Genomic DNA, 24428 nt, shown 5'->3' with positions numbered 1-24428 from the left:
TGTAGTGTATAAGTATTAGATAATATCTAAGAAGAATAGATGAAGTGTGCTCAAGTATATGAGTAATTCCAACTCATCTTGGCGTTGGAATGCTGTGTTTTGTTTGAGACTTTCTTCTATGAGATTCTCCAAGATCAAATTCAGTTTTTGCTTCATGCTTTCTTTTTTAAATCTGCAATTTTGACAGTTGAACTCAGGATAATTTGTATAAACTGTTTATAGATGGATCATAACCCATGTGAATCTTCTTTGTGGAGAAGCTTAATGATGGGTGAGGTGGGTAAACAGGAGCAGGATATACATACAGGTCACTGAGTGTTGATTTTAATACTTCTCATGCCTTAAGGAAAAAGAGGGGAGTAGTTTTGTGACCATTCCATTTTCTGCCAGAGCACAGAGCTTATGTCCCACTGCTGGTGATCTTGTACCAGGACTTGTGAGCTGCAGCCATTCACCTTAACCAGTTTGGCTTTTAGAATGCAAAATGCTTGTGCTGGTTGGATACACATTTCAAAGACCTCAGTTTTATTTAGGACTTACAGAGCAGAGGTGGTGTGACTTGGTGGATTGCAGGTGTGCTTAGAAGTCAGTTGGGAGGATAGACAACTGCACACTACTGTTTCTATCCTTGCTGATTTTATTTAGTAGTTCTAGACAAAAGCTCAGGAATCTGCTTTATTTTAACCAAGCACCCCCATGTGATTCTGTTGGCAGGGATCTGGGGTAGTGCTTTGGTTAGAGATGGGGGAATGAAGAAGACTGATCCCAATCCTAGAAATCTAGTAGGTGAGACAGAGAAACAGTTACAAATTGGGTTAAGTGATAAGTAGAAATAAACAGGGTGTTTAAAAGGAGAATGATAAAGTAGAACACATATTATGGTATAAGGTGGTCAGAAAGGGGCTACTGGAGTTGGTGATGTTTATGCTGAAGCCTAAAGAAAACAGGGTGTGTTTGTGGGGGATGGGGAGGGGGAACAAAAGGTAGGAACTAGTGGGAGAACCCAGAAAAGGCTTTGAGGCTGAAAAAGAACTTGATACCTTCCAAGAACTACAAGGAGAACCATGTAGCTGGATAAGGGGGGGGATACATCATGAGATAAAGAAAGAAATGGAGGAAAACAGCAGAATCATACAAGGGCTTGTAAAGTCTTGTTAAAAATTCGTACTTTTTTTTCCCAGTACACTGCAACTTGCTGAAGGGGTTTAAAGAGAGGAGCACCACAGTCTGTTCAACACTGGCTGCCCTGTGGAGGGTGGATGGGCTGAGGGCAAAGGTGGATAGCCGAGGAAGAAAGAAGAAGTTACTGCAAGAGGCATGTGATCAATGACGGTGGTTTGGCAGGTGGGGAACAGGCTGAGATGCGATAGGTTGGAGGCAGATTTTCAAAGCAGAATCAATGTGATTCTGTGGAAGATGGATGTGAGGAGAGTCACATTTCAAGGACCAACCCCAGGTTTTCAGCAGGAGCAACTTGGTGAGCAAGGTGTCAGTTCCTGAAATGGGAAACTTCACTGCCTTTCTGACATGTTTTTCTCTAGCCCTTATAGAACACAGATATAAACGTGCAAGACTCACCAGAAGCTCAAAGAAGAACCAGGCATACTTGAAGACGGTTTCTCTCACCATCCCCGTGCTGACCACCATCTGTAGGGCAAGCTCCTCATGGAAATGCTGACAACAATCAGGAAAACCAGGCTGTGACGACAGGCTATGACTCACCAACACCCCCTTTCTTTTTTCCAGTCTGATAGCTCGTTAATTCCTAGATGTCCTGGGCCATCGGCAGTGAATGGCCAGACAGTGCTGAAATAACCTGAGGTGATGTCGACACTGTGCAGGAGAGCTAGGTTTGAAGGAATGCACTCAGCCTGTGAGCGAAACTCTGTCCTATGGGGGAAGCATTCTAAGGTAGTAGATCAAAGTGGTGACATGGAGTACAAAGAGCAGAATGGCTTGCATGTGGAGAGTTCGACCACGTGCAAACCATTCCTCTCTTCGTACTCAGTTTTCTCATCCATAAAATCAGTTGATAGGTAGCAACCATTCTCAAATTTGAATATATAACGGCATCCCCTGGTGTCTTTGATAAATAAAACACACAGATGACTGGACATCACTCCCAGAGATGCTAGGTCTCGGGCAGGGTCTGAGAATTTGCATTTCTATCAAGTTCCTAGGGGACACTGATACTACTGGTTCAGAGGCACACTTTGGGGACCACTATCTAGGTGGTGTCTAAAATCCCTTCCTGACTGGATAATTTATCTTTGCATACTCCCACCATGGCTTCAGGTGGGAATGTGATCAGATGGGTTGAGGAGAGGATCCTCTGCACTGAGGGACATGCTGGTAGCCTGAACCCACAAATTCATTCCCAGAGTCAGATGCTTGGAACATACCTTAGCTCCACTTTATGTCTTTACTTCCTTTCAAGTCATCTGTCTGCTCCACAGTAAATGGAGCAGAATTTTACCTTTCCCATCTTTCCCATTCTTCAACTTCTCTAGATACTTAATAATATTCTTGACAGTGGTTTTGATGGGGAAGCAGTTTAGGACTCAAGGTGGAGCTACAAACTCATCATAGCTGGCCTGATACTATCTTAGTCTCAAATTGGAAAGTCCTGCATCTCAGGTACCCCCTTCAGTCCTGGGTAAACCCTAACTAAAGGCAAAAGTACTATCTGGGAATTTTCTGTGGCTTTCATTCATCTTATTTCTGCAGAACCTAGAATAAATACAGATGAATGAGCTCTTTTTTTATTGTTTAGTGGTTAAGGAAGTTAAAACTATATGAAGACCCTAATATCACATCCTGATGTGGAGTTAAGTTTTAAAGTCAGCCTAAAGCAAAAATTGATTACAATTAAGTTTGCATTCAACGATCCTTTAAATTATCCATAGAATACAGTATGCATGCAAGGCAATTTACCAATTCTTATGGATATTAAAATTTGAGAGCTACTTAGTCAAACTGAAAGGAGACAAGTGGAGAATTTCTGTGTAGATGTCTGGGTCATCTCTGCTTCCATCCCCATTTGGTTTAGCTCATGAACTGGTCTCACTTCATTTTGCAGGCGAGTCAAAGCTTAATAATCTTCATACATGTGAACACACTTGTTTGCTCTTTTGAGTCTTAAGTGAGGTTCTGCCAAATGGGAGAGGTGTGCGAGTGAGGGTTAGTCTAGCAGGTGGTCAACTGTGCACTCAATATAACTTGGTCACACCTCTATCTTCCCCTGGTGAGCAAGACACTCTCCACCAGTTTCCAAGTTAGCCTCTGTAAATAGGTCAGTTTGACTGCCAGAGTCTTATGGCAGGAAGAGATTACATAAGGATAAGCTGCTTCTTAAAGTAATTTATGCAGCTTGCTGCTTACCAGGCAGCATTATTACAAGAACACCTTGCTCCAGAGGTTATAAAAAATAACCAAGTCACAAAACCCGGTTTGCTGAACTATTAAGGAAATACATTAAACTTCCCCCTGCAATGAAATGATTCTCCTGTGGTCATTTCAGGTCAAAATAAGGCAATTGCAAAACCAAACAGGAAATGTTACAAGGAAGTCAGGATGTAAGCAAATATTCTTTAAGAAGGAAGGTGGTACTTGTGACCAGTCACTACAAAGGGGCTATGACAGCTTAATGTTAAAGTTTAGGGTAGGTGACAAATTTGTTTTTAGCCTAAGAACATCTTTCACTTTTTCTTTTATAATTAACTCCTGGTACTTCTCCCCTAATGAATGGTGCTTGGACCACTGCAGTCTTCAGTAGCAGGCCCTGGCAGTGTCTCCCATGATTCATCTTTCCTCTAGTCCAAAGAAAGCTGTGTGGAGGCTCATCCCCTCCTTGCCTGTTTAACAAACTTTCCTCTGTGGCATTAGCTGTTGCAAATGGCTGCCTGTGTTACTCTTTGCAATTAGCAGATTCACATTTGAATTAGGGTCTTGAAAGACATTATAGACCTTAAGAAGCTACCATAATGGTGAGACTCTAGCCTAGCAGAGGGGAAAACTTATCAGATGGCTAGCTTGACAGCTTTTGCCCCTCTATACCTTAAACTACCCTGATTTGGCTATGATTAAGGAATTCTTATGGTCTAAGAAATTCTACACCTTGTAAAGTTTCTGAACTCAGAAGTGAGGCTGATTATAGAGAATTATGAGGAAGCATTTCAGATTACTTTAAATAGTATTGAAATAATTGTATCTAATTATTGCCATTCATTTTTGACACAGATGAATTGTTCCTAGCTCACTTTCCACTAAAAAAGAGGATAATGCAATAGGTCTCAGAGTGTAGTCCCTGGAAGCATTAGCTGGGAACTTGTTAGAAATGCAAATGATTGGCTCTATTGAATCAGAAACTCAGGGGGTAGGATCTAACAATGAGTTTTAAGAAGCATTCCAGGTAATTCTAATGCATGGTTGAGTTGGAGGACTATTATGTTGTTAATGGACAGTTGGGTTATCAAAAAATGGGGGATAAGGGACAGGGGTTGTAAAGTGTGATTGTGAGTGTGTGTGTGTGTTAACTGGGCAGGGACAAGACTGGAGAGCACTTTAATAGTGCCTATTTTCAATCTTAATGCAGGGCCCAGGCTAGTCCTTCCTTGTCCTGGGATTATCTCCAAATTGCTCAGTACCTTTTTGCTCGCTGGCCTTGGGGCTGCAGTTGAACCTGGAACATCATTATTGCCAGAGCAATAATAAGACATCCTGCTGCAGTTGTGATCAGCAATCTGAAACATAAACCATGACTTAATAGTCAACTAACTGACACTGACACACTGGGAAGGCAAGTCTGGAAATCCTCCCTCCTTTCTTTCCTTCCTTCCTTCCTTCTTTTCATGCTGGGGATTGAACCCAGGGCTTTGTGCTTGGGAGGTGAGCACTCTACCAACTGAGCTATCTCCCCAGCCCCGTTTTCCTTTTTATTTTGAGACAGGGTCTTACTAAGTTGCTTAGGGCCTCACTAAGTTGCTGAGGCTGGCCTCAAACTTGTGATCTTCTCAGCCTCCCAAGTTGCTGGGATTACAGGTGTGCACCACCACACTAGGCTCAGAACTCATTTTTAATATATTTCTTATTTTTTTCTTTTTACAAAGATAAAATAATTGTTATGTAAAAATACAAAACAAAGATGGTAAATTCACACCTAATTCCACTTGTTCCTAAGTTAATCACCGTTAATAATTTGGTGTGTAGCATCCTATAGCTAAAAACAAGCTGGATTCAGATACCAAATAGTTCCTTTAACATTCTGTGAATTTATTGGGAAAGCAGAAATATGTGAGAACAGTGCCTCTCTGCGGTTTAGCATGGTACTGTACTTAATCTCTTAAACACAAATTGTCAAAAATCACTTGTGATATGGTCGTGCTTTAGTTTTTTGGTTAGACAAAAATCTCTCTCCTTGCTACAAAAAAAGTATTCTAGTCTATGTAGAAATTTAATATTTTCATTTTCAGTAGAGGAAACTATGAAGATAAAGGCTGAGAAAAATGACTGCCGATCATTTCCTTACTGAGCCTTAAATATGAGTTTGAAGCATGGTGTACAGCAAGCATTTAAAACCAGCTCTGGGTGGTAGGGATCATTTTGCTGCATTTGTTAATTTACATGCTACATATAGTTCCATCATGGCTAATTTCAACCTATTACCAGAAATGCAGAGCTGGGATGGAAACTGCAGCAGCCAATCATTAGACAGTATTCCCACCATACAGATATGATAGACATGAATAATCTCACAAACACAAATGACAATAAAAAGTAGTTAAATGATTAGGAAGAAATGAGGGGTGAGTACTACATTTTAAATGTATACTTTGAATTTTGGAATAATTATTTATATTACTATTATTATTACATTTACAGACAAGTTGCAAAGGTAGTACAGTGAACTCTTCTATGCCTTATACCCTGTTTCTTTTAATGTACATAATGCATTATACAGTATGGTTCACTTGGAAAACTAAGACATTAACACTGGTGCATTACTATTAACTAAACCACAGGCTTTATTTGGGCTTCATCAGTTTTTCTACTAAGGTCCTGTTTATGTTCTAAGATAAATCTAGGATACCACATTGTACTGATTACCTTTGTTTTTAATATACATATTTAAATGTAAGTTTATATAATTTAATTTTTTAATAACGTCTGTTTCACAACTGGCTCAAAAAAATCCAGAAAATATATTAATCAACGCTCAGAAACTGCTATTAGCCAACTTCAGTGTTGATTTTCTAAGTCAAAAAGGGTGGCATATCAATAATTTCATATGATTTAAATTATTGATCATCAGAATCTCTGGGAGTACGTTTTCAAAGATCCATAAATGATTCTTAAGTTCAGCCAGAGGTCAGGACCTCTGCAGGAGGAGGATAGAGGCCAAGGGCAGGTGGCTTGCATAGGACCCCACTGTAGGGTATGTCAGCACACAGACCCCAAAGCTGGAAAATAAAATTCACTGTATTCACTGTTTCCATGTGGCTAAACCAGCTATGCCCTAACAATCTCCTCCCACTTTAACTGATTCTAAGCAGATCTTTAAGTTCCAGTCTTGCTGCTACATCTTTCAGAATGGAATCCATCAGTTCAAAAGAGATGAAGGTTAGTCACTCAAGTGGAGCATTAAGTATCTGACCAACACAGTGGGCCATAGTCATAGCTGGTTTTATGTTAGTTCTCCAAATTCTAGTTAAATATTAAAAAAAAAAAAAAACCCTTCACAAATCTACAGATAAAAGGTACAAGCTCTAGTGTTCCAAAGGATGCCATGGTTAACAACATTGTATTGAACATTTCAAAATAGCTAGAAGAGAAGGTTCTGAGAGTTCTCACCACAAATAAATGATAAAGGTATGAGGTGATGAATATGCTAAACACCCTGACTTGATCATCACACAATGTATACATGTATGGAAACCTCATATTACGGCTCGTTAATATGAGTGTTTAGCGTGCATCAAAGAAAAACACAACAAAAGAGAAATCGTGCGTTACCTCCAGGGTTTGCCATTTTTCCTACCTTTGAAGACATGATGTTCTTAACTTCCTCGTCAGCTGCAGAGTGTGTCCCTGCCAGGTCTGGGTTGCTGCTGCTCATCACCCGGGCTTGCAGCAGCTTCGAACTCACAGCAGCAGCAGACGTGCGTCCATATGTGTGGTAGCGAGGGTCTGGGATGGCAGTGGGCCCGCCTGTGTCCCACCAGGCATAGACATGTCAATAGAGGACCAGAGTCACTTACAGACCTTGCGAAGGAACTGAAGAGGGATAGGGTAGGTAGTGGAATGAAAACCTACCAGATCAGGCCTTAAACTTAGAGTCTTACCGCCAAAAACTTGGGAGGGGGGCTTTTTTGGGGAAGTAGATGAGGTAGGAGGCAGTAGAAGTGATGAGAATGTGGTGAACTAGAAACACACGCCTCATATCCGGTCTCCTATGTCAGGGGAAACAGAACCCAGGGTTGCCAGAGCTTCTGATCTCTTAAGAGAAGCTCTAAATATGGCTATTTTTAATTGATCAATATTTAAATGGTGATAACTTTATAATTCATGGAGTAAGGTTTTCTGAGATTCAAAAATCCATAGAGTTGACCTGGGCATGGTGATGTATACCTGTCATCCCACCAAACTGGGAGGCTGAGGCAGAAAGATCATAAGTTCAAGGCCAGCTTGGGTAACTTAGCAAGACCATATTTCAGAATAAAATAAAAAGGTCTGGGGGTATAGCTCAGTGACAGAGAACATGTCTGAGGTCTATCCTCAGAATCCAAAAACAACGACAACAAAACCAACAACAAACCCAGAGTCACCTGAATTTTATGAGGACAAGCATATACAATTTATGAATGTTTTCACCTTTAATTATTTATATTTCTCAAAAATTAGTCTATACTGGATTTTTAAAACTAATGAAACTAATAGCACCCCCTTCATGCTCAAAACCCTAGAAAAAATAGGGATAGTAGGAACATACCTCAAAACTGTAAAGGCTATCTATGCTACGCCCACAGCCAACATCATTCTAAATGGATAAAAACTGAAAGCATTCCCTCTAAAAACTGAAACAAGGTAGGGATGCCCTCTTTCACCACTTCTATTTAACATCATCTTTGAAACACTAGCCAAAGCAATTAGATAGACCAAAGAAATTAAAGGGATATGAATAAGAAAAGAAGAACTCAAGCTGTCACTATTTGCTGATGACATGACTCTATGTTTAGAGGATCCAAAAAACTCCACTAGAAAAATTCTAGAACTAATAAATGAATTCAACAAAGTAGCAGGATATAAAATCAATACAAATCTATTGCATTTCTTTTCATAAGTGATGAATCCTCTGAAAGAGAAATTAGGAAAACCAGTCCATTCAAAATAGCCTAAAAAAAAAAAAAATAGATAAAATACTTGGGAATCAATCAAGCAAAAGAGGTGAAAGACCTCCACAATAAAAACTATAGAATACTAAAGAAAGAAATTAATGACAACCTTAGAAGATGGAAAGATCTCCCATGCTTTTGGATAGGCATATTGTCAAATGGCCATACTACAAAAGGCACTATACAGATTCAATGCAATTCCAATTAAAATCTCAATGACATTCCTCTTAGAAATATAGAAAGCAATCATGAAATTCATCTGGAAGAATAAAAGACCTCAAATAGCCAAAGCAATCCTGAGCAGGAAGAGTGAAGCAGGAGGCATCACAATACCAGATCTTCAACTCTATTACAAAGCAACAGTAACAAAAATAGCATGGTATTGGCACCAAAATAGACAGGTAGACCAATGGTACAGAATAGAGGACACAGAGACAAACCCACATAAATACAGGTACTACATACTAGACAAAGGTGCCAAAAACATACATTGGAGAAAAGATAGCCTCTTCAACAAATGGTGCTAGGAAAACTGCAAATCCATATGCAGTAAAATGAAATTAAACCTTTATCTCTCACCCTGTACAAAACTCAACTCAAAATGGATCAAGGACCTCGGAATTAGACCAGAGACCCTGCACCAAATAGAAGAAAAAGTAGGCCCAAATTTTCATCATGTTGGCTTAGGACTAGATTTCCTTAACAAGTCTCTTAAAGTGCAAGAAATGAAAGCAAGAATCAATAAATGGGATGGATTCAAACTAAAAAGCTTTTTCTCAGTAAAGGAAACAATCAATAATGTGAAAAAAGAGCATACAGACTGGGAGAAAAATCTTTTTCCATGCACACTTCAGATAGAGCACTAATCTTCAAAATTTATAAAGAACTTAAAAAACTTTACACCAAAAATACAAAGAACCCAGTCAATAAATGAGCTAAGGAACTGGGAAGACACTTTACAGAAGAAGGAAAACAGATAATTAACAAATATATGAAAAAGTGTTCAACATCTCTAGTAATTAGAGAAATGCAAATTAAAACCACCCTAAGATTTCATCTCACTTCAATTAGAATGGCTATTATCAAGAACACAAGCAATAATATGTATTGGCGAGGATGTGGGGAAAAAGGCACACTCATACATTGCAAATGTAGAGTTGCAAATTGGTGCAGCCACTCTGGAAAGCAGTATGGCGATTCCTTAGAAAACTTGGAATGAATCCACCATTTGACCCAGTTATCCTACTCCTGTGTTTATGCCCAAATGACTTAAAATCAGCATACTACAGTAATACAGCTACATCAATGTTTATAGCAGCTCAATTCACAATAGCTAGATTATGGAACCAACCTAGATGCCCTTCAAGAGATGAATGGATAAAGAAACTGTGGTTTATATTCATAACAGAATATTATTCAGTCATAAAGAAGAATAAGATTATGATATTTGCAGGTAAATGGAAAGAATTGGAGAATATCATGCTAAATGAAATAAACCAATTCCAAAAAGTCAAAGGCCAATGTTTTCTCTGACATGTGGATGCTGATCCATAATGGGGTGGGTGGGCGAGAGAAGAATGGAGGAACTTTGGATTATGTAGAGGGAAATGAGAGGGGAAAAGTGGTGGGGGTATGAAAGATGGTGGAATGAGACAGACATCGTTACCCTATGTACACGTATGATTACACGAATGGTGTGAATCTACATCATGCACAACCATAGAAATGAAAAGTTGTACTGCATTTGTGTAAAGTGAATCAAAATGCGGTCTGTAAAAATAAAATAAAAAAACTACTGAAACTACAGATTTATGTGAAATAAGGCTGCATGGACTAATAAAGCACCAAGTTTATTTACATATGGAATTTGGTGAACTTGATGTTATTTATTATATCATGTGCTGATCCAAAGTTCTGGTTGATTATAACCTATGTAAATAATTTAGAAGAATAGCAGGGCTGGGGTTGTGTCTCAGTGGTAGGGTGCTTGCTTAGTATGCATGAGGCCCTGGGTTCGATCCTCAGCACCACATAAAAATAAAATAAGGGTACTGTGTCCACCTACAACTAAAAAAAAAAAAAACAATTATTTTTTTAATAATGAAAAGTTTAAGAACCACTGATATCACGGACAATGGATAGACATTATTTTAGAATCCCAGGCATTAGTCAACACTTCTCCATCTTTTTATTTTTATTTTTCTAGTATGTGAATCATACTTGATCAAGGTGTTCAATTCTTTTACTTAAAATTTTTTTTAGTGCCTTATAGTTCTATATGTCAGTGAGGTTTGTTTTTGACTATTCATAGATGAATATCATGCATTTTTAAAAAGAAATCCTCAACTGAATCATAAATTAGCAACTGGATAAAGAACACTGAAAGATCATCAAGTAAGCAAACAAAATAGGCGTCTAGAGCACAAAAAGAGGTAGAAAGGAAGGGCGGAAGAAAAATCTAGAAGGAAACTTTCTATTTCAGGACTTACATGAATTTTGCATTCTGAAAAACAAACTTGAATTGATTTTGAATTACATGGCAATTAGACGGACAAGGCTACCTTGCTTGGGCGAGTCTCTGTGCAGCTCTGGCAAGCGGAAGACGTAGTGCACGTAGGAAGCCAGCAGGCAGTTCCTCCCGTGCTGGTCCTTGCTCAGGTCCTTGCTGTTGTGCAGACTGTTGGCGATGGCCACCACGGACTCAAAGGCGAACTGGGAGAAGTTGGCTGAGGAATCAAGTGAAATAGGAACCTGAGGTGAATGTTCTTCTAGCTAGCAACAGTGAGTACTGACCACTGATCACCTTAGCCAGGCTGTGGAGTGAGCCTGGGCCAGGGTAGCTGCAGCCAGCTCCAGCCCTGGCTCTGCTCACCACAGCCATTCACTGCCTCTGGCCAGCATAATGCCTTTTCAGGACCAAGACACGTGCGGGTGGGTGTCTTTCCTCTGTACACCCTGCTGTAAACTGGGGCTATGCAGTGGGACCTGCAGGCTGGCATTATTGGTATTGCCTGGGAAAATGCAGAGTCTCAGGCCACACCCAGACCTGCTGAATCAGAATCTGCATTTTGACCAGTTGCCCAAGGGATTTGAGAGCCTACTAAGATTTGAGATGTGCTGTTGCATAACAGATTCCTACACAGTCTGATCTAAAAATGTATGTGTGTTATGTCATTCCCCATGGTGGGCCCAAACTACTGGTTTACTCTATGTATGCTCTTGTTCTGGTGCTCCAAGCCCTTCATAGTTGACTCCAACCTACTTATCCAGCCCTGTGCCTGTTTCTGCTCAAATTCAACTTCCTTTCCAGTGAGGCAGCTGCCGTGTTGTTCCATTGCATGTCTGCTTTCTCCTCTCCTCCCTGGCTTCTCAGGCTGTTGTCCTCACCTGGAAAGTCTTCCTGGCTTCCATCTACACTGATCCTTCAATGCTCTGCACAGATTCCCCCCTTCCTGAAGCCTGTGGAGCTGTGCAGTACAGGGCTTAAGTAAATCCAAATGACATGCTTCTCTGCTGCTTCTAGTGGTAAACTCAGTCTCTCTGAAGACTGAAACCCTTTACCAGGTCAGATATGCTTCTCATACTTTGTCTTTGCACACTGTGCCTTCCATACTGCTAAACAGAGTAGACAGTGAATAAACTCTTGGAGATTAAGTGCCTTGACTTTGATGGCAAAGAAAACACTCAGTTTTTAAGAAAGCAAAAAAAAAAAAAAAAAAAAAAAAAAAAATCTTAAAATAAATCCACCAGTTTACCAGAAATGGATATTTTTTGGGTACCAGGGCTTGAACCCAGGGGTGCTTTACCACTGAGCCACATCCCACATTTTTCTTATAGTTTATTTAAATACAGGGTCTTGCTGAGTTTTAGGGCCTCCCTGAGTTTCATAGGGCCTCCCTAAATTTCTAAGGCTGCCTTTGAATTCAAGATCCTCCTACCTCAGCCTCCTGAACTGCTGGAATTATAGGCATGTGTCACTGTGCCCAGTCAGAAATGAAATTTGAAAGCCTTCCTCTAATCATTCAATGAAGTTTATGAAAAAAGCTATGATATTTAGAATACCATTTTCATGTTCTTTTCTTTTTCTTTCTTTGTAAACATGCATTGAGTCTCAAAAAAAAAAAAAAAAAAAAAAAAAGAAGCAGCAGCACTGCACTTGACTTCCCTTAAACGCTCGTCATAAGTGCAAAGGAAGCACATTGTTCTTGGATTTCTGGAAAACTATGTTTTTTTTTTACCACCTATCTACCCTGGCCTGACCCTGCCCGCCCATGCCTCCTCCTAGTCCCACAGGCCTCTACCTGTCTGGCCAGCGATGACCATGGGCTGCACGGACAGTTGGAAGAGCTTGTCCAGCACCAGGTGCAGGAAGAGCACCAGAGGCTCCAGGCGGGAGGAGTTGAGGCAGATGATGCTGAGCTTCAGCTCATGCTCCAGTTTATTCTCACTGATCTTCTGGTCCAGCACACGGATAGGGAAGGTCACCTGGCTCTCCAGGGAATGGCAGAGAGTAAAGAACTTCTCCAGGTGGTTGTCCTAGGAAGAAAAAAGGCAGAGGACACTCATGGGGTCTTATCCCAGCAATGCTCACCCACAGATCCATAAGGACAATCCAACAGCTCTGTATGGGCCCAACGTCTGAGCCAGTGTTCCAGAGCAGAGCAAGGTAATGAACTTCTGTGTAGAAGAAAGTGAACAAAATAGGACCTCTCAATAATTACTAATTAAAGAAAAAATAATTTAGTCTCTGATGTGTTCTGTAAGCAAAGGTTGTCACAGTAGGTAAATGCAAAAGAGAGGTTTAAGCAGATGCCTAACTCAGTGGCAGGCAAAGGAGGGGGGATGGAATTTTTCTAAAAAAGCTGGTACAACAGCAAAGGCACAAAAGGAAAGGTGGTAATAGCAGAAAAGCTTTTCAGATAAAAAATTTCTCTCCACAAAATTTCTCAAGCTACAGAGTAGGTACCCAACTTGTAGACACATGACATTCTCCTACGGTCTTCCCCTTTAAAGGGAAAATGAAAACTGAATCAGTCGGCTTGTAAGTCACCACAAAGAAATCAAGTTTTTTTTTTTTTAATCCACAGACGAAGACCTGCACTGGTCTTTTATTGGCCTGTCTTTTGAAGGTTTCTCTGCTGCACCTCCCTCTTCATCAGACTTGGCCTTGGCGTTCCTTACCTGTGTGTGAACAGAAGAAACAGCTTGCACTTCAATATTAAATACTCCCTTATGTCCTTCAGCCCACTTGATGGGAGGATTCTGTAAAGGGACTTTCTGTTTAAAGAAGAATAAGAAAAGATTAGCAATCCAACGCCCTTTTCTGATTGCTGACAAGTAGTGCACAGCAACTTGACTTAAATGTTGGGGTCCGACAGATAGAAAACTTCCCAGAAAACTATTGCAAGTGGACTTGGAGTCAAGAGCCTTGAGTTCAAGTTCAATTCTGCACCAAACTAGTTATTTTCATTTGACATGTCAATCACTCCCTGGGCTTTAATGTTCTCATGTAGCAAGGAGAGGGTTGAAATGGATGATCTGTACCTAAACTCCCATCCAGCATTGATGATCTTTGATTCTAGCAATTGAGGTAAGTAATTTTCCCATGAATCAAGAGTGTCGGGACAAAGTGTAGAGTAACTACACAAGACATGAAACTCTAACGCATTCGAATACTGGAAATGACTTCTCTTATAAACAAAGTGTTTCCGAGTAGCAGTCCTACTTGGCTCTACCTTACTCATAAAGCCCCTTTTCCATCAGTTATTTGTCAATACATTGGCAGGTCTACTAGTAGCTACCATATTGGACAGTGCAGTTATATGAAGGATATTAGGAAGTGATGGGGGTATATCTATTAAAAAAATCTTGGGAGTTAGGGATATAACTCAGTTGGTAGAGTGTTTGCCTCACAGGCACAAAGCCCTGATTCAATCCCCAGCACCACAGGGGTCGGGGCGGGAAACTTGGGTCAAGTAGGAAAAGGAACTAACATTTACTAAGCATTAAGTTTATTACTCAACAGGCAATACCTCATTTCATGTTCACAGCAGCCTTACAGGCAGATAATAGACTTGGCTTCATCTTTGAGACTCAGAGAGGGCAAGTAATTCACCCATGTCCATACCAAGTGTGGCCTAATCCAGATTCTGGATCCAAATTTGTCTGTGTACAAAACTCAGATTTGTTCTATGCTTTATAAGATAACTGGGAGTTAGAATATGATGAGAAAGTGATTTTGAGGGCTTCTGCATGGTGCTCTGGGTCCGAGTCATTAAGAGCAACCAGGGAACACCTGTGAACACACTCAGGCTGACCCTCAGCTGACTGTGAGGAGGGCAGTTTTAGTGTGAAGCCAGGCATGAGCCTATGGCCAGGGTAAAAGATGCCTCTTTCCAGGAGAAAAAGACAATAAGAGGAAAATAGCCTGGATAAAGGGGTGGGTAGCAAAGGAGTTGGGAAGAAACTTGGCTGTAAAGGTCAGATCTAAATTCAATGCCCTGGGAAATTCTTCAACTTAGAAACCCAAAGGAAAATCCAAGAGTGAAAGGAGGATCTCTAGAATAAATGGTCTTAGAAAAACACATCAACCAACAGCAATATGTGGACTCCATTTAGATCCCGATTCAAATAAACAAGTGTAAAAAATAAATGATCTCACTGGGATAATTGGGAATTTGATCACTCACTAGATATGGATGAGATCAGGGAGTTATTGTTAATTTTCCAAGGTATGAAAATGGTATTGTGAAGGTTAAAAAAAGAGCCCTTATTTTCAAGATACATATTAAAATATGTATAAGTGAAATGATATATCTGGAACTTGCTTCAAAATAATACTCTGATGTAAATAATATGCTGATATAAACCTAAACCAAAGGGACTGAGAAGCCCAGGAACTGGAGTTTGTGGGGCTCTCTTTAAATGGGCTCACCACAGGCAGAATGCACAGGTGAGAGGGAGTACAGGAGGCAGGAAAGGAAGAAGCTTGTTGGTGCTGGGTTCTTTAGAGGAGTAAAAACTCCAATTTCCACCTGGGGATCACTGACCTATAGGAGAAGATTCTAGCCTGGAAACCTTTTCTAAGGATCCTTTCTGGGAGCATTTGTTTATCAATAGTGGACTCAACTTGTCTCCTCATCTAGAATACATTATTCAGTGGATTCCTTTGTTTCAGATAACCCAAGGTAGCGTTGTGGAGGGTACAGGTTGCATCTACTGAACATTCTGATTTGGTGGCATCTAAATGAATGAGGTGTCTTCCAAAGCCAGATATGTCTCCCATCCTATCAGAACCATGTGTTCTCAGGAAACACTGTGTATTGAGAGATGAGCACTCCAGAAAACACAATGAGCATCCTTAGTCACATTTAAGGGAATGGGAAGTGATCGAAGACTATGGTAGACAAGAACCAGCTGATGGCTCCTTGCTGGTTACCTCTGCAGAATGCATGGAGTAGTTGGGAGGCAGTTTTTCCAAGGCAACTGGGAGACAGTAGGATCCAGTTTGAAGACGTTCATTTAAGAGAATTGGCAGCCACTGAAACAGATGATGCAAAGAATAAAGTGGTATTTATTATAGCCTATAATTTGGGCAATTTATCTGGCTCACAATAATCAAATGCAACTAAACAATGATTAGATATTGACCAGGTCTCTTTTTGGCAGTCATTTCTGTCCAGTTCTTTGCATTTTAAATTCCCTGACAGTTCCTGAGATGGTAATATCAATGATTTACTGCATTCAAAGCCAAAGTAGTAGCATTTTTCTTTATAACCAATGTTTGTGTGTGTTGAACATCAATGTTCATTTTACCTTTTATATTTTTAAAGGAATAAAAAAGAAAAAGAGTTAGTTCTATGTGTGAAGCACATATATTAAATTTGGAAAGAACAGACATTGCAATGCTTTTTTTAAAAATGAATATTCTTTCAGTAGCTATCACCAAGTAACTTTCCATTTGTAAAATCTGTCATTTACTAAGTCAACTCATTTCAGCTTTTTCCTATAATCTGGTTTAGCACATTTTTGCTACTTCTGACAGGAATAAAGCAAGTGAAAGGAATTTAGTTGTTTATCTCTACAGGGACCTTGGCTGCCCAGCACTGCAGTGTGAATTGGCAAGTTGGAAGCAACTCACTGAATATCCCAGGAGACTTTCTACGGAGGCTCCTTGCTTCTGCTGACAGCTGATATGATAGAAGGTGAATAGGAGATGGTGATTTACTGTGAGTTTAGCAGGGAGCTTAATTTTCACTTCTTCATAAAAGTCAGGAGACCTGTTTCAAAAGCACATTATACACAAATAACTTTTAGCAAGAAGGATGACTTCTCTGACTATAAATTGCAATGTGAGGGGCCCTTTTGCTCCTGAGTTAGTCTGCATGGTGTGAGGCCTTTTCATTTGACATTATTCTGCTCCTGAGCGAAATGTCCTTGAGACCAAGCTTGTTATTGGGTACACTTCACTTCCATAAAACTGCTCACAAATGAAAGGCTTTGTCAAGGAAAAAGAAATTTCCACATACAATGGAAAAACCCAACAATGTAATCTGAAAAAAGGGTGAGGTTCAGAGTCCTGCTGTGACCTCTTTTTTCATCTCTACTCCAAGACTAGGACCTGGCATGAGGCTGCTCTCATCAAAGGACTGGAGGAAAAAAAATGAAGGATGCAGGAAAGAAAAGGAAGTCAGTTTTAGTGAATGAGGGAGGCCCAGACACTTTGCTAAGGGCTTCATGCACCTTACCCCATTTAACCCTTACACCAAGCGTGGCCTGTGTTTACATGAAGCATGTAAATGGGTTTGGGTTATCAGGCCAGGATCAAGCCCTATATCCCATCCGATAAAATGTTAATAGCCGTTTAAATATTATTCCATGGTTCATTTTACTCTCATACTTATGAGAGTTCCATTTCTGCTCTGGTGAACTTAAAGCAGGCTCTGGGGCAGGTGAGAAGTCATATACAGAAGATAAGAAGATGACCGAGGAGAGCTGGATTTTGCTTCTGGTCACTTCTGGAATCTCAGAGCAAGTTAGAAAATGTATTTCCTTATTTAACCCTATATAATCTCTTTGTCTCATATAAGGATTTGAGATTCAAAAAAAAAAAGTCAAATTTGTATTAGATTTTTAAAGATATTTTCTTCTCCTAGTCTTATTTGATAGTGAAAAATTTGCATGGCCAAGAGAGTAATGAAACTGGCAAAAATTTCCTCTGTTATTTACACCCTAAATTGTAAAAACTGTCAGGAAGAATCACTTGGGAAATTCATAAAAACTAGAAGATAATGAAATAATCTTGCCATAAATTTAGAATTCGGAAATAAACTTACTTATTATGATATGTAATGGCTGTGTACACTTCCTGAAGAAATTCAGGCCCATTGGACTTTCCAAAGATGACCTGTTCACCAACATAGAATGGACAAAATCAACAGTGACTTTGGGTATATTCAAATCAACTACCAGGGGGCTAGTAAGACGCTCTGGTTTCATTTTATATTTTATAAATTAAGGGTGCAGAGTTCTACAACTGACCCAACTAAAGGGACAAAAGAACTGACTATGGGTGTGGTGGCACATGCCTGAAATCTCAGTGACTCAGGAGGTTAAGGCAGGAGATCATAAGTTCAAAGACAGCCTCAGCAACTTAGTGAGCCCCTAAGCAACTGTCTCAAAATAAAAAAAAAAAAAATAGTGAAAAAAAAAAAAAAAAAAAAAAAAGGGGGGGGTGCCCAGAGGCTCAGGAGGCTGATGCAGGAGGATCATGTGTTCAAAGCCAGCCTCAGCAAAAGCAAGGCCCTAAGAAACTCAGTGAGACTCTGTCTCCAAATAAAATACAACAAAGGGTTAGGGATGTGGCTCAGTGGTTAAGCGCCCCCGGGTTCAGTTCCTGGTACCAAAACTGACCATGCAGAGAACACTGGCTTCCGAGGGCCTATATTAGTGACCAAGGGACACAATTTTGTGAGATTGGAAAACCAGTGTGCTTTTCCCCCTGCCTCACTTCCCAGAGGTCTGTACAACAGGGCAGTCACATACTTCTGTCCCATGACAGATCCCTGATCCAGGTTCTTTTTCCCTCCAAAGCTATGGTCTTGGTCATTGGGTGGTCCCGATCTCCACTGCACTGCCCATATATTTAAAGATACTTCCTTGGGTCTTATGAAGCCCTGAAGGCATATGATTTCACACATGGGGTCATCTTCGGGCCAAGACAAAGTTTCTTTCCTGTAGATGTGGTGACCCCTATGCCAGGTGCCAGGGCCTGGTGAGTGGAGAACTGGTGGGAATTTACCCGACTTACCCCTTGGCTGAGTATCTTGGCTACATGTAGGATCTGCACAACTAACTGTACCTGGCAGCCCTTAGTGGTGACTTGCCAGGGGTCTGGGCAGAGAGGACTAAGGGAGTCCTCCTCCAGACACTTTTTTTTCCCCTTCCCTCCTCTTTCCCTCCTCCTTCCCCACCACTGTTGCAAGAGGACACCTTGCATCAGATAGGTAGGACATTAGGAGGAAGGCTTTTAAAAGTAGATATTTTAGGAATGAAAGTACTGGGGAAAATTACTTCAATAGAAAACACTCTTTTGCAGTGTTGGGAATTAAATATAGGGTCTGGTACATGCTAGGCAAGTGCTCTGCCATTGAGCTATACCCTGAGTTCAGAAGAAAGGTATATTACCTGAGTTTTATGACTTATGAAAAATAATTTAAGCTAATCCCCCATCTCATTTGGTAGCAGGTAGTTTAAAAGTACAGATTCTGGCATTTTGACTTCTTTGGAGAACATTGTATTATAGTTTATTATTTGATTTATATTTTGCCTCAGGATGAAGAGCCATCCCCCTAAAAGGTGTTGAGTGGTGTGCATTTATGATTACTAGGCAGTACTTTATATTAATCAGTAGATTTGGTCTGTTTGCATAAGTATGTAATGCAGTGCATATATGGAGACATTCAGAAAACATGGTGGAGAGGTTGAACTCATCTCTCTCTCTTTTTCCCCTAGTATTGGGGATTGAACCCAGAAGGACTCTAACAGTTACACCCCAATCCTTTTTAAATTTTGAGACAGGGCTAAGTTGCTGAGGTTGGCCTTAAACTTGTGATCTTCCTGCCTCAGCCTCCCAAGTTGCTTGGACAGCAGGTAAGTGTCACTGTGCCCAACCCAGCCCATCTACTCATGTTGTAGGCTATTAGAGTGGCGTGGTCCTATGGGTAGCATGAAAAGACTTTATGATATTTTTCATTCCTCTAAAATGATATGCATTTCTAACACTTCATAGCTCATCATGGAGTAAGTTAGGAAAGAGGCTTTCAATTTAGATTGAGCCTGTTTTCCTGCGATTATTCTCAGAACCATACTGGACTAGCTGGAAAGGTCCCCAGACATGGTGAGTAGAGCTTCCCTGGAAGACAATAATTTGTACATGGATGAGCCCTGGATTCTGCCCATCTGGTCTCACAAGGGAAGTGCCTCTCACCTGCTGTGAAGCAAATTTTACCCCCTGTTTACCGGCATAGCGTGGCTAGGATCTTCTCCACACATAAACTGGATTTTTATTGTAATGTTCCGGGCAGATGCTAGTTTGTTAGCAAAGTTCAGTCTCTGTGGGTAGACATAGAGAAGATTTCTGGAAAAGAAAAGATAAAGAACCAATGCATAAGGTCTAGAGTTAATTTTTACTGAGTTCTTCATTGAGTACCTAGGCCAATGTTCAGAGAGTAATTATTTTAATGGAATTTTCCCCTTCAGATGTCAATTATTGCTGGAGGGTGGAGTTACTGTTGATTCTTCCTCATCAGCTGCAGCCAAGGGATAAAAACCAATAATTTGTTTTGCTCCGTAGAAAGATGTGTCTGCAGACAATTAGTGAGTCTTAATGTCTTGGAATGTTGAAATCTGCAAAGAGGTGATTGTAGATCTGATACACAGATAAAAAGGCAACAAAGATTTAGCTCATTTTAAACCAAATTCATGCCCTGACTTTACTCTTTCTCTTTCTATTTTTTTCCTCCTATTCTTTACGTGGTAGTTTCCATTTCCTATTGGCATGGTGCTCTGTATTAATATAAATTTCCCTCTTGTGTAGGAGGTCAGAACAAACTTCCAAGTCCAATCATTATATAATGACAACAACATGAGTAATATATTCATTTATTCAACAAGTAACTGATACTAGGCTAAGCATAATTTGCATATACTTTTTCTATTTACATTATTTCTAGTATATTCCACTAAATGTAAGCTCGGGGATTTTTTTTTAAATTTTAAACAAATGGGGTCCAACTTGTTTCTCTGGTTGTACATGAAGTAGAGGCATACCATTTGTGTAATCATACAGTTACATAGGGTGATGATGTTTGATTCCTTCTGTTATATTTTGTTTACACCACCTCTCCCACCCCTCTTTTCCCTCTATAAAGTCCCTCCTTCCTCCATTCTTGCCTCCCTCCCACCCCCCATTATGTATCATCATCCACTTATCAGCGAGATCATTTGTCCTTTGATTTTTTGGGATTGGCTTATCTCACTTAGCATGATATTCTCCAATTTCATCCATTTGCCTGCAAATGCCATAATTTTATTCTTTATGGCTGAGTAATATTCCATTGTATATATATATATACCATAGTTTTTTTTATCCATTCATCAATTAAAGGGCATCTAGGTTGGTTCCACAATCTGGCTACTGTAAATTGAGCAGCTATGAACATTGATGTGGCTGCATCGTTGTAGTATGCTGATTTTAAGTCCTTTGGGTATAGACCAAGGAGTGGGATAGCTGGGTCAAATGGTGGTTCATTCAAAGTTTTCTAAGGAATCTCCACACTGCTTTCCAGAGTGGCTGCATTCATTTGCAACCCCACCAGCAATGTATGAGTGTACCTTTTTCCCCACATCCTTGCCAACACCTATTGTTGCTTGTATTCTTGATAATCGCCATTCTAATTGGGGTGAAATGGAATCTTAGGGTAGTTTTGACTGCATTTCTCTTATTACTAGAGATGTTGAACATTTTTTCATATATCTGTTGATTGCTTGCAGATCTTCTTCTGTGAGTGTCTGTTCATTTCCTTAGCCCATTTGTTGAGTGAGTTATTTGTATTCTTGGTGTAAAGTTTTTTGAGTTCTTTATATATTCTGAAGATTAGTACTCTATCTGAAGTATGAGTGGCAAAGATTTTTCTCCCACTCTGTAGGCTCTCTCTTCACATTGCTGATAGTTTCCTTTGCTGAGAGAAAGCTTTTTAGTTTGAATCTGTGGATAGGGATTTTTATCTGATGCTTTTTGATTCACTGATATATCTTCAGCAGCTAGATTAGTGCCTGGGACATAATAGTTGCTAAGTAAACCTATGGTGAATAAAGGAATATTTGCATATTTTTGATGAAGAGTAGTTCTGACTCAAAGAAAGAGTAATAATATTAAAATTTATACGGGATTTATCCTGAGTCAGGTAATATTTTAAATGCTTCATATGTAGAGTTGGGGATGTAGCTCAGCCTAGCATGTGTGAGGCCCTGGGTTCAAGTCCTAGTATCAAAAAACAAAAAGTCAAATAACCCCCACAAACCCAACTACTTCATATTTATTAACTTGTTTAATTTTCATAATTATCCTTTAGGTAAGAACCATTGTGATTGTCATCATACCCACATTATCATCCCCATATTAGAAGTGAGGAAAAAATGAGACACAGAAATATGGAATAACACATGCCAAACTATATGGCTAGGAAATGGCAGAGTCAGGATTTAAGCCAGGCAGCCGGTGCTCTTAACCATACATCACTACCCCAGCGAAATCTCCTACTGAAATGCTAAGAATGGCTTTTCATACTGTGGTACTCTGACGTCTCTCAACAACATGTCTACCTTCAATCTTTGGTTTCATTATTAGAGTGTCAATAGTAAAACAAAGGTTGGTTGTATTGGTGTCATGTCCTTTGGGAAAGTGTTTGTCTTATTCACTCTTGGCCCATCTCTCTTTTAACTTCCAGGCCATATCTTCTCCCCAAACAGACACATTCTTGCCCCCAAGGACTTCCAAGATACCAAAACCACCTTTGTGTGGATTGAATACTAGGAGAGGAGAAGGAAGTCCAGGTCACCAGACATTCCACCAGTGAAGTGGGGTCTCATAATACTTCATAAGGATTTGCATATTAACAGACACCAGGGTTTCTTAACCTGGCCACTACTGACCTTTTGGACTAGATGATTCTTTGTTGAATGGAGCTGACCTGTGCACTGCAGGATGCTTAGCAGCATCCCTAGTCCTCACCTATAGGATACCACTGAGATCTCACCCCACTCAGCTGTGACAACCAAAAATGTCTTCAGATTTTATCAAATATTCCCTGGGGGGTCAAAATCACCCACATTTGAGGACTATAGCTGTATACATGTGAATTCATACAGTACAGATCTACACAGATATACCCAGCAGATTTCTTCCCTTTCATACATATACTTAAATTAAATAACCTAGTGGGCCCATATTCAAATGCAAAGTATGTTCCATCGGAAAAGTGTGAAGTTAATAATCAGATATGAGGCAGAAGATGAAAATTTAAATCTACTTAACCAATGAGGTCTAGGGCAGTCAGGGACTGGAAAACTGAAAGCAAAAGACAGGACCAAATGAGTAGGATGAGTGGACATGCTTTTGATGGACCACAGAGTACCCTGAGGAAATCATTTAGTATCTGCTGAACAGAGAGAGAGAGAGAGAGAGAGAGAGAGAGAGAGAGAGAGAGAGAGAGAGAGAGAGAGAGAGAGAGAGAGAGAGAGAGCGCTCAAAATCCCTATGTTCTGGTTTGGTAAAAGGATGTGAGAGAATTTCTTTTTCGAAATGAATCAGTCTTCAAAATTAAATACATACTAGATTAGGAAGGTTAGAATTGGGAACCAGGCTTATCTTTTCTTTTCACATCCCATAGTCTATCTTTATTTTCAGAGCAAGTTTGAACTTTGTATTGCATAGTATATTTCATGGGCAACTTACCATTACTGAAAGCAAAGACACTTATTTCTTTGAGGGTCATAAAAACCTCACCTAGTCTCATACCAGCTATTAATCTGATTCCATTAGCTTGGTGGTCACTGAAAACTGCATCACAAACTTGCATTTCCCAATCAGTTCCAGGGACCCCCAGGGCTCTGTAAAGTGTTATCAAGTATATAGGGAAGAGGTCGGGAGTGGGAATCACACAATAGTGTGATCAAACACTGTTGGGAAAGACTGGGGTGAATCAAGATAAACAGGCTCGTGTGCATTTGAATGCCCTAGAGTGAGGACAAGGCTTCTTTTCCTCAAATGTTTGTTGTTATTGTTGTTGTCCTGGGGATGGACCCAGGGGTGCTCTGCCACGGAGCTACATTTTCAATCCTTTTTATTTTTTATTTTGAGACAGGGTCTTGTTCAGTTGCCCAGGTTGATTTTGAACTGCTGATCCTTTTGTCTCGGCCTCTCAAGTTGCTGGGATTGTAGTTGTACCTCACTGGTGCCTGACTCCCCAAGTGTTTTGACCTCAGAACTCAATCCATTTGTTTATTCTTTCACAATGTATTTCACACGTTTAATATTTTTAGAAATCACTTGGAAAAACATTGAAATAAATGTATCTGGCTACAGAAGAACATCCCACATCAGGGAAGGAAAAGCCATAGCATAAGGATTCTCTCCTCAAACATCTTGCTCAGTAATGAATGCCCTCAGAGATTCAAGAACAAAAACAATATTTGGAACTGTCAAGAACACAAAGGAGCTGGGCATGGTGTGCACTCCTGTAGTCTTAGGTACTTGGGAAGCTGGGGCAAGAAGATCTTGAGTTCAAGGCCAGCCTCAGCAACTTACTGAGACCCTGTCTTAAAAAAAAAAAAAAAAAGTACATAGACAAGTAAGTAGCAGTTCCTATTTTTCATTTAATCCAGTATCTCTAAATTGGGAGACTCACTGGAGGCACAATGGGGTGACCATGCTGGGAACAGATTTGAGTTGCTGTAATCTTGTGGTCTTTCTGGGTT

General features: G+C 40.1%; 1 protein-coding gene across 5 annotated transcripts in view; it reads right to left on the bottom strand.

Moving 5' to 3' along the window:
* Nucleotides 1-24428, bottom strand: part of DOCK8 (dedicator of cytokinesis 8) — a 216620-nt gene that overhangs the window by 65417 nt on the left and 126775 nt on the right. For all 5 annotated transcript variants that reach the window (XM_079111989.1, XM_079111985.1, XM_079111986.1 and 2 more), the window contains 10 exons: nt 19911-20028; nt 17726-17796; nt 16531-16669; nt 15829-15930; nt 13572-13667; nt 12692-12926; nt 10952-11116; nt 7037-7206; nt 4647-4742; nt 1579-1674 (listed from right to left, as the gene is read on the bottom strand). In XM_079111989.1, coding sequence (XP_078968115.1) covers nt 1579-1674; nt 4647-4742; nt 7037-7206; nt 10952-11116; nt 12692-12926; nt 13572-13667; nt 15829-15930; nt 16531-16669; nt 17726-17796; nt 19911-20028 — 1288 coding nt within the window. The remainder of the gene's footprint in view (nt 1-1578; nt 1675-4646; nt 4743-7036; nt 7207-10951; nt 11117-12691; nt 12927-13571; nt 13668-15828; nt 15931-16530; nt 16670-17725; nt 17797-19910; nt 20029-24428) is intronic.

Source organism: Sciurus vulgaris, assembly GCF_902686455.1.
Source record: "Sciurus vulgaris genome assembly, chromosome: 15".
NCBI lineage: Eukaryota > Metazoa > Chordata > Mammalia > Rodentia > Sciuridae > Sciurus > Sciurus vulgaris.
The sequence above is the reverse complement of the archived record's forward strand: the minus strand, read 5'-3'. Positions and strand labels throughout refer to the sequence as shown.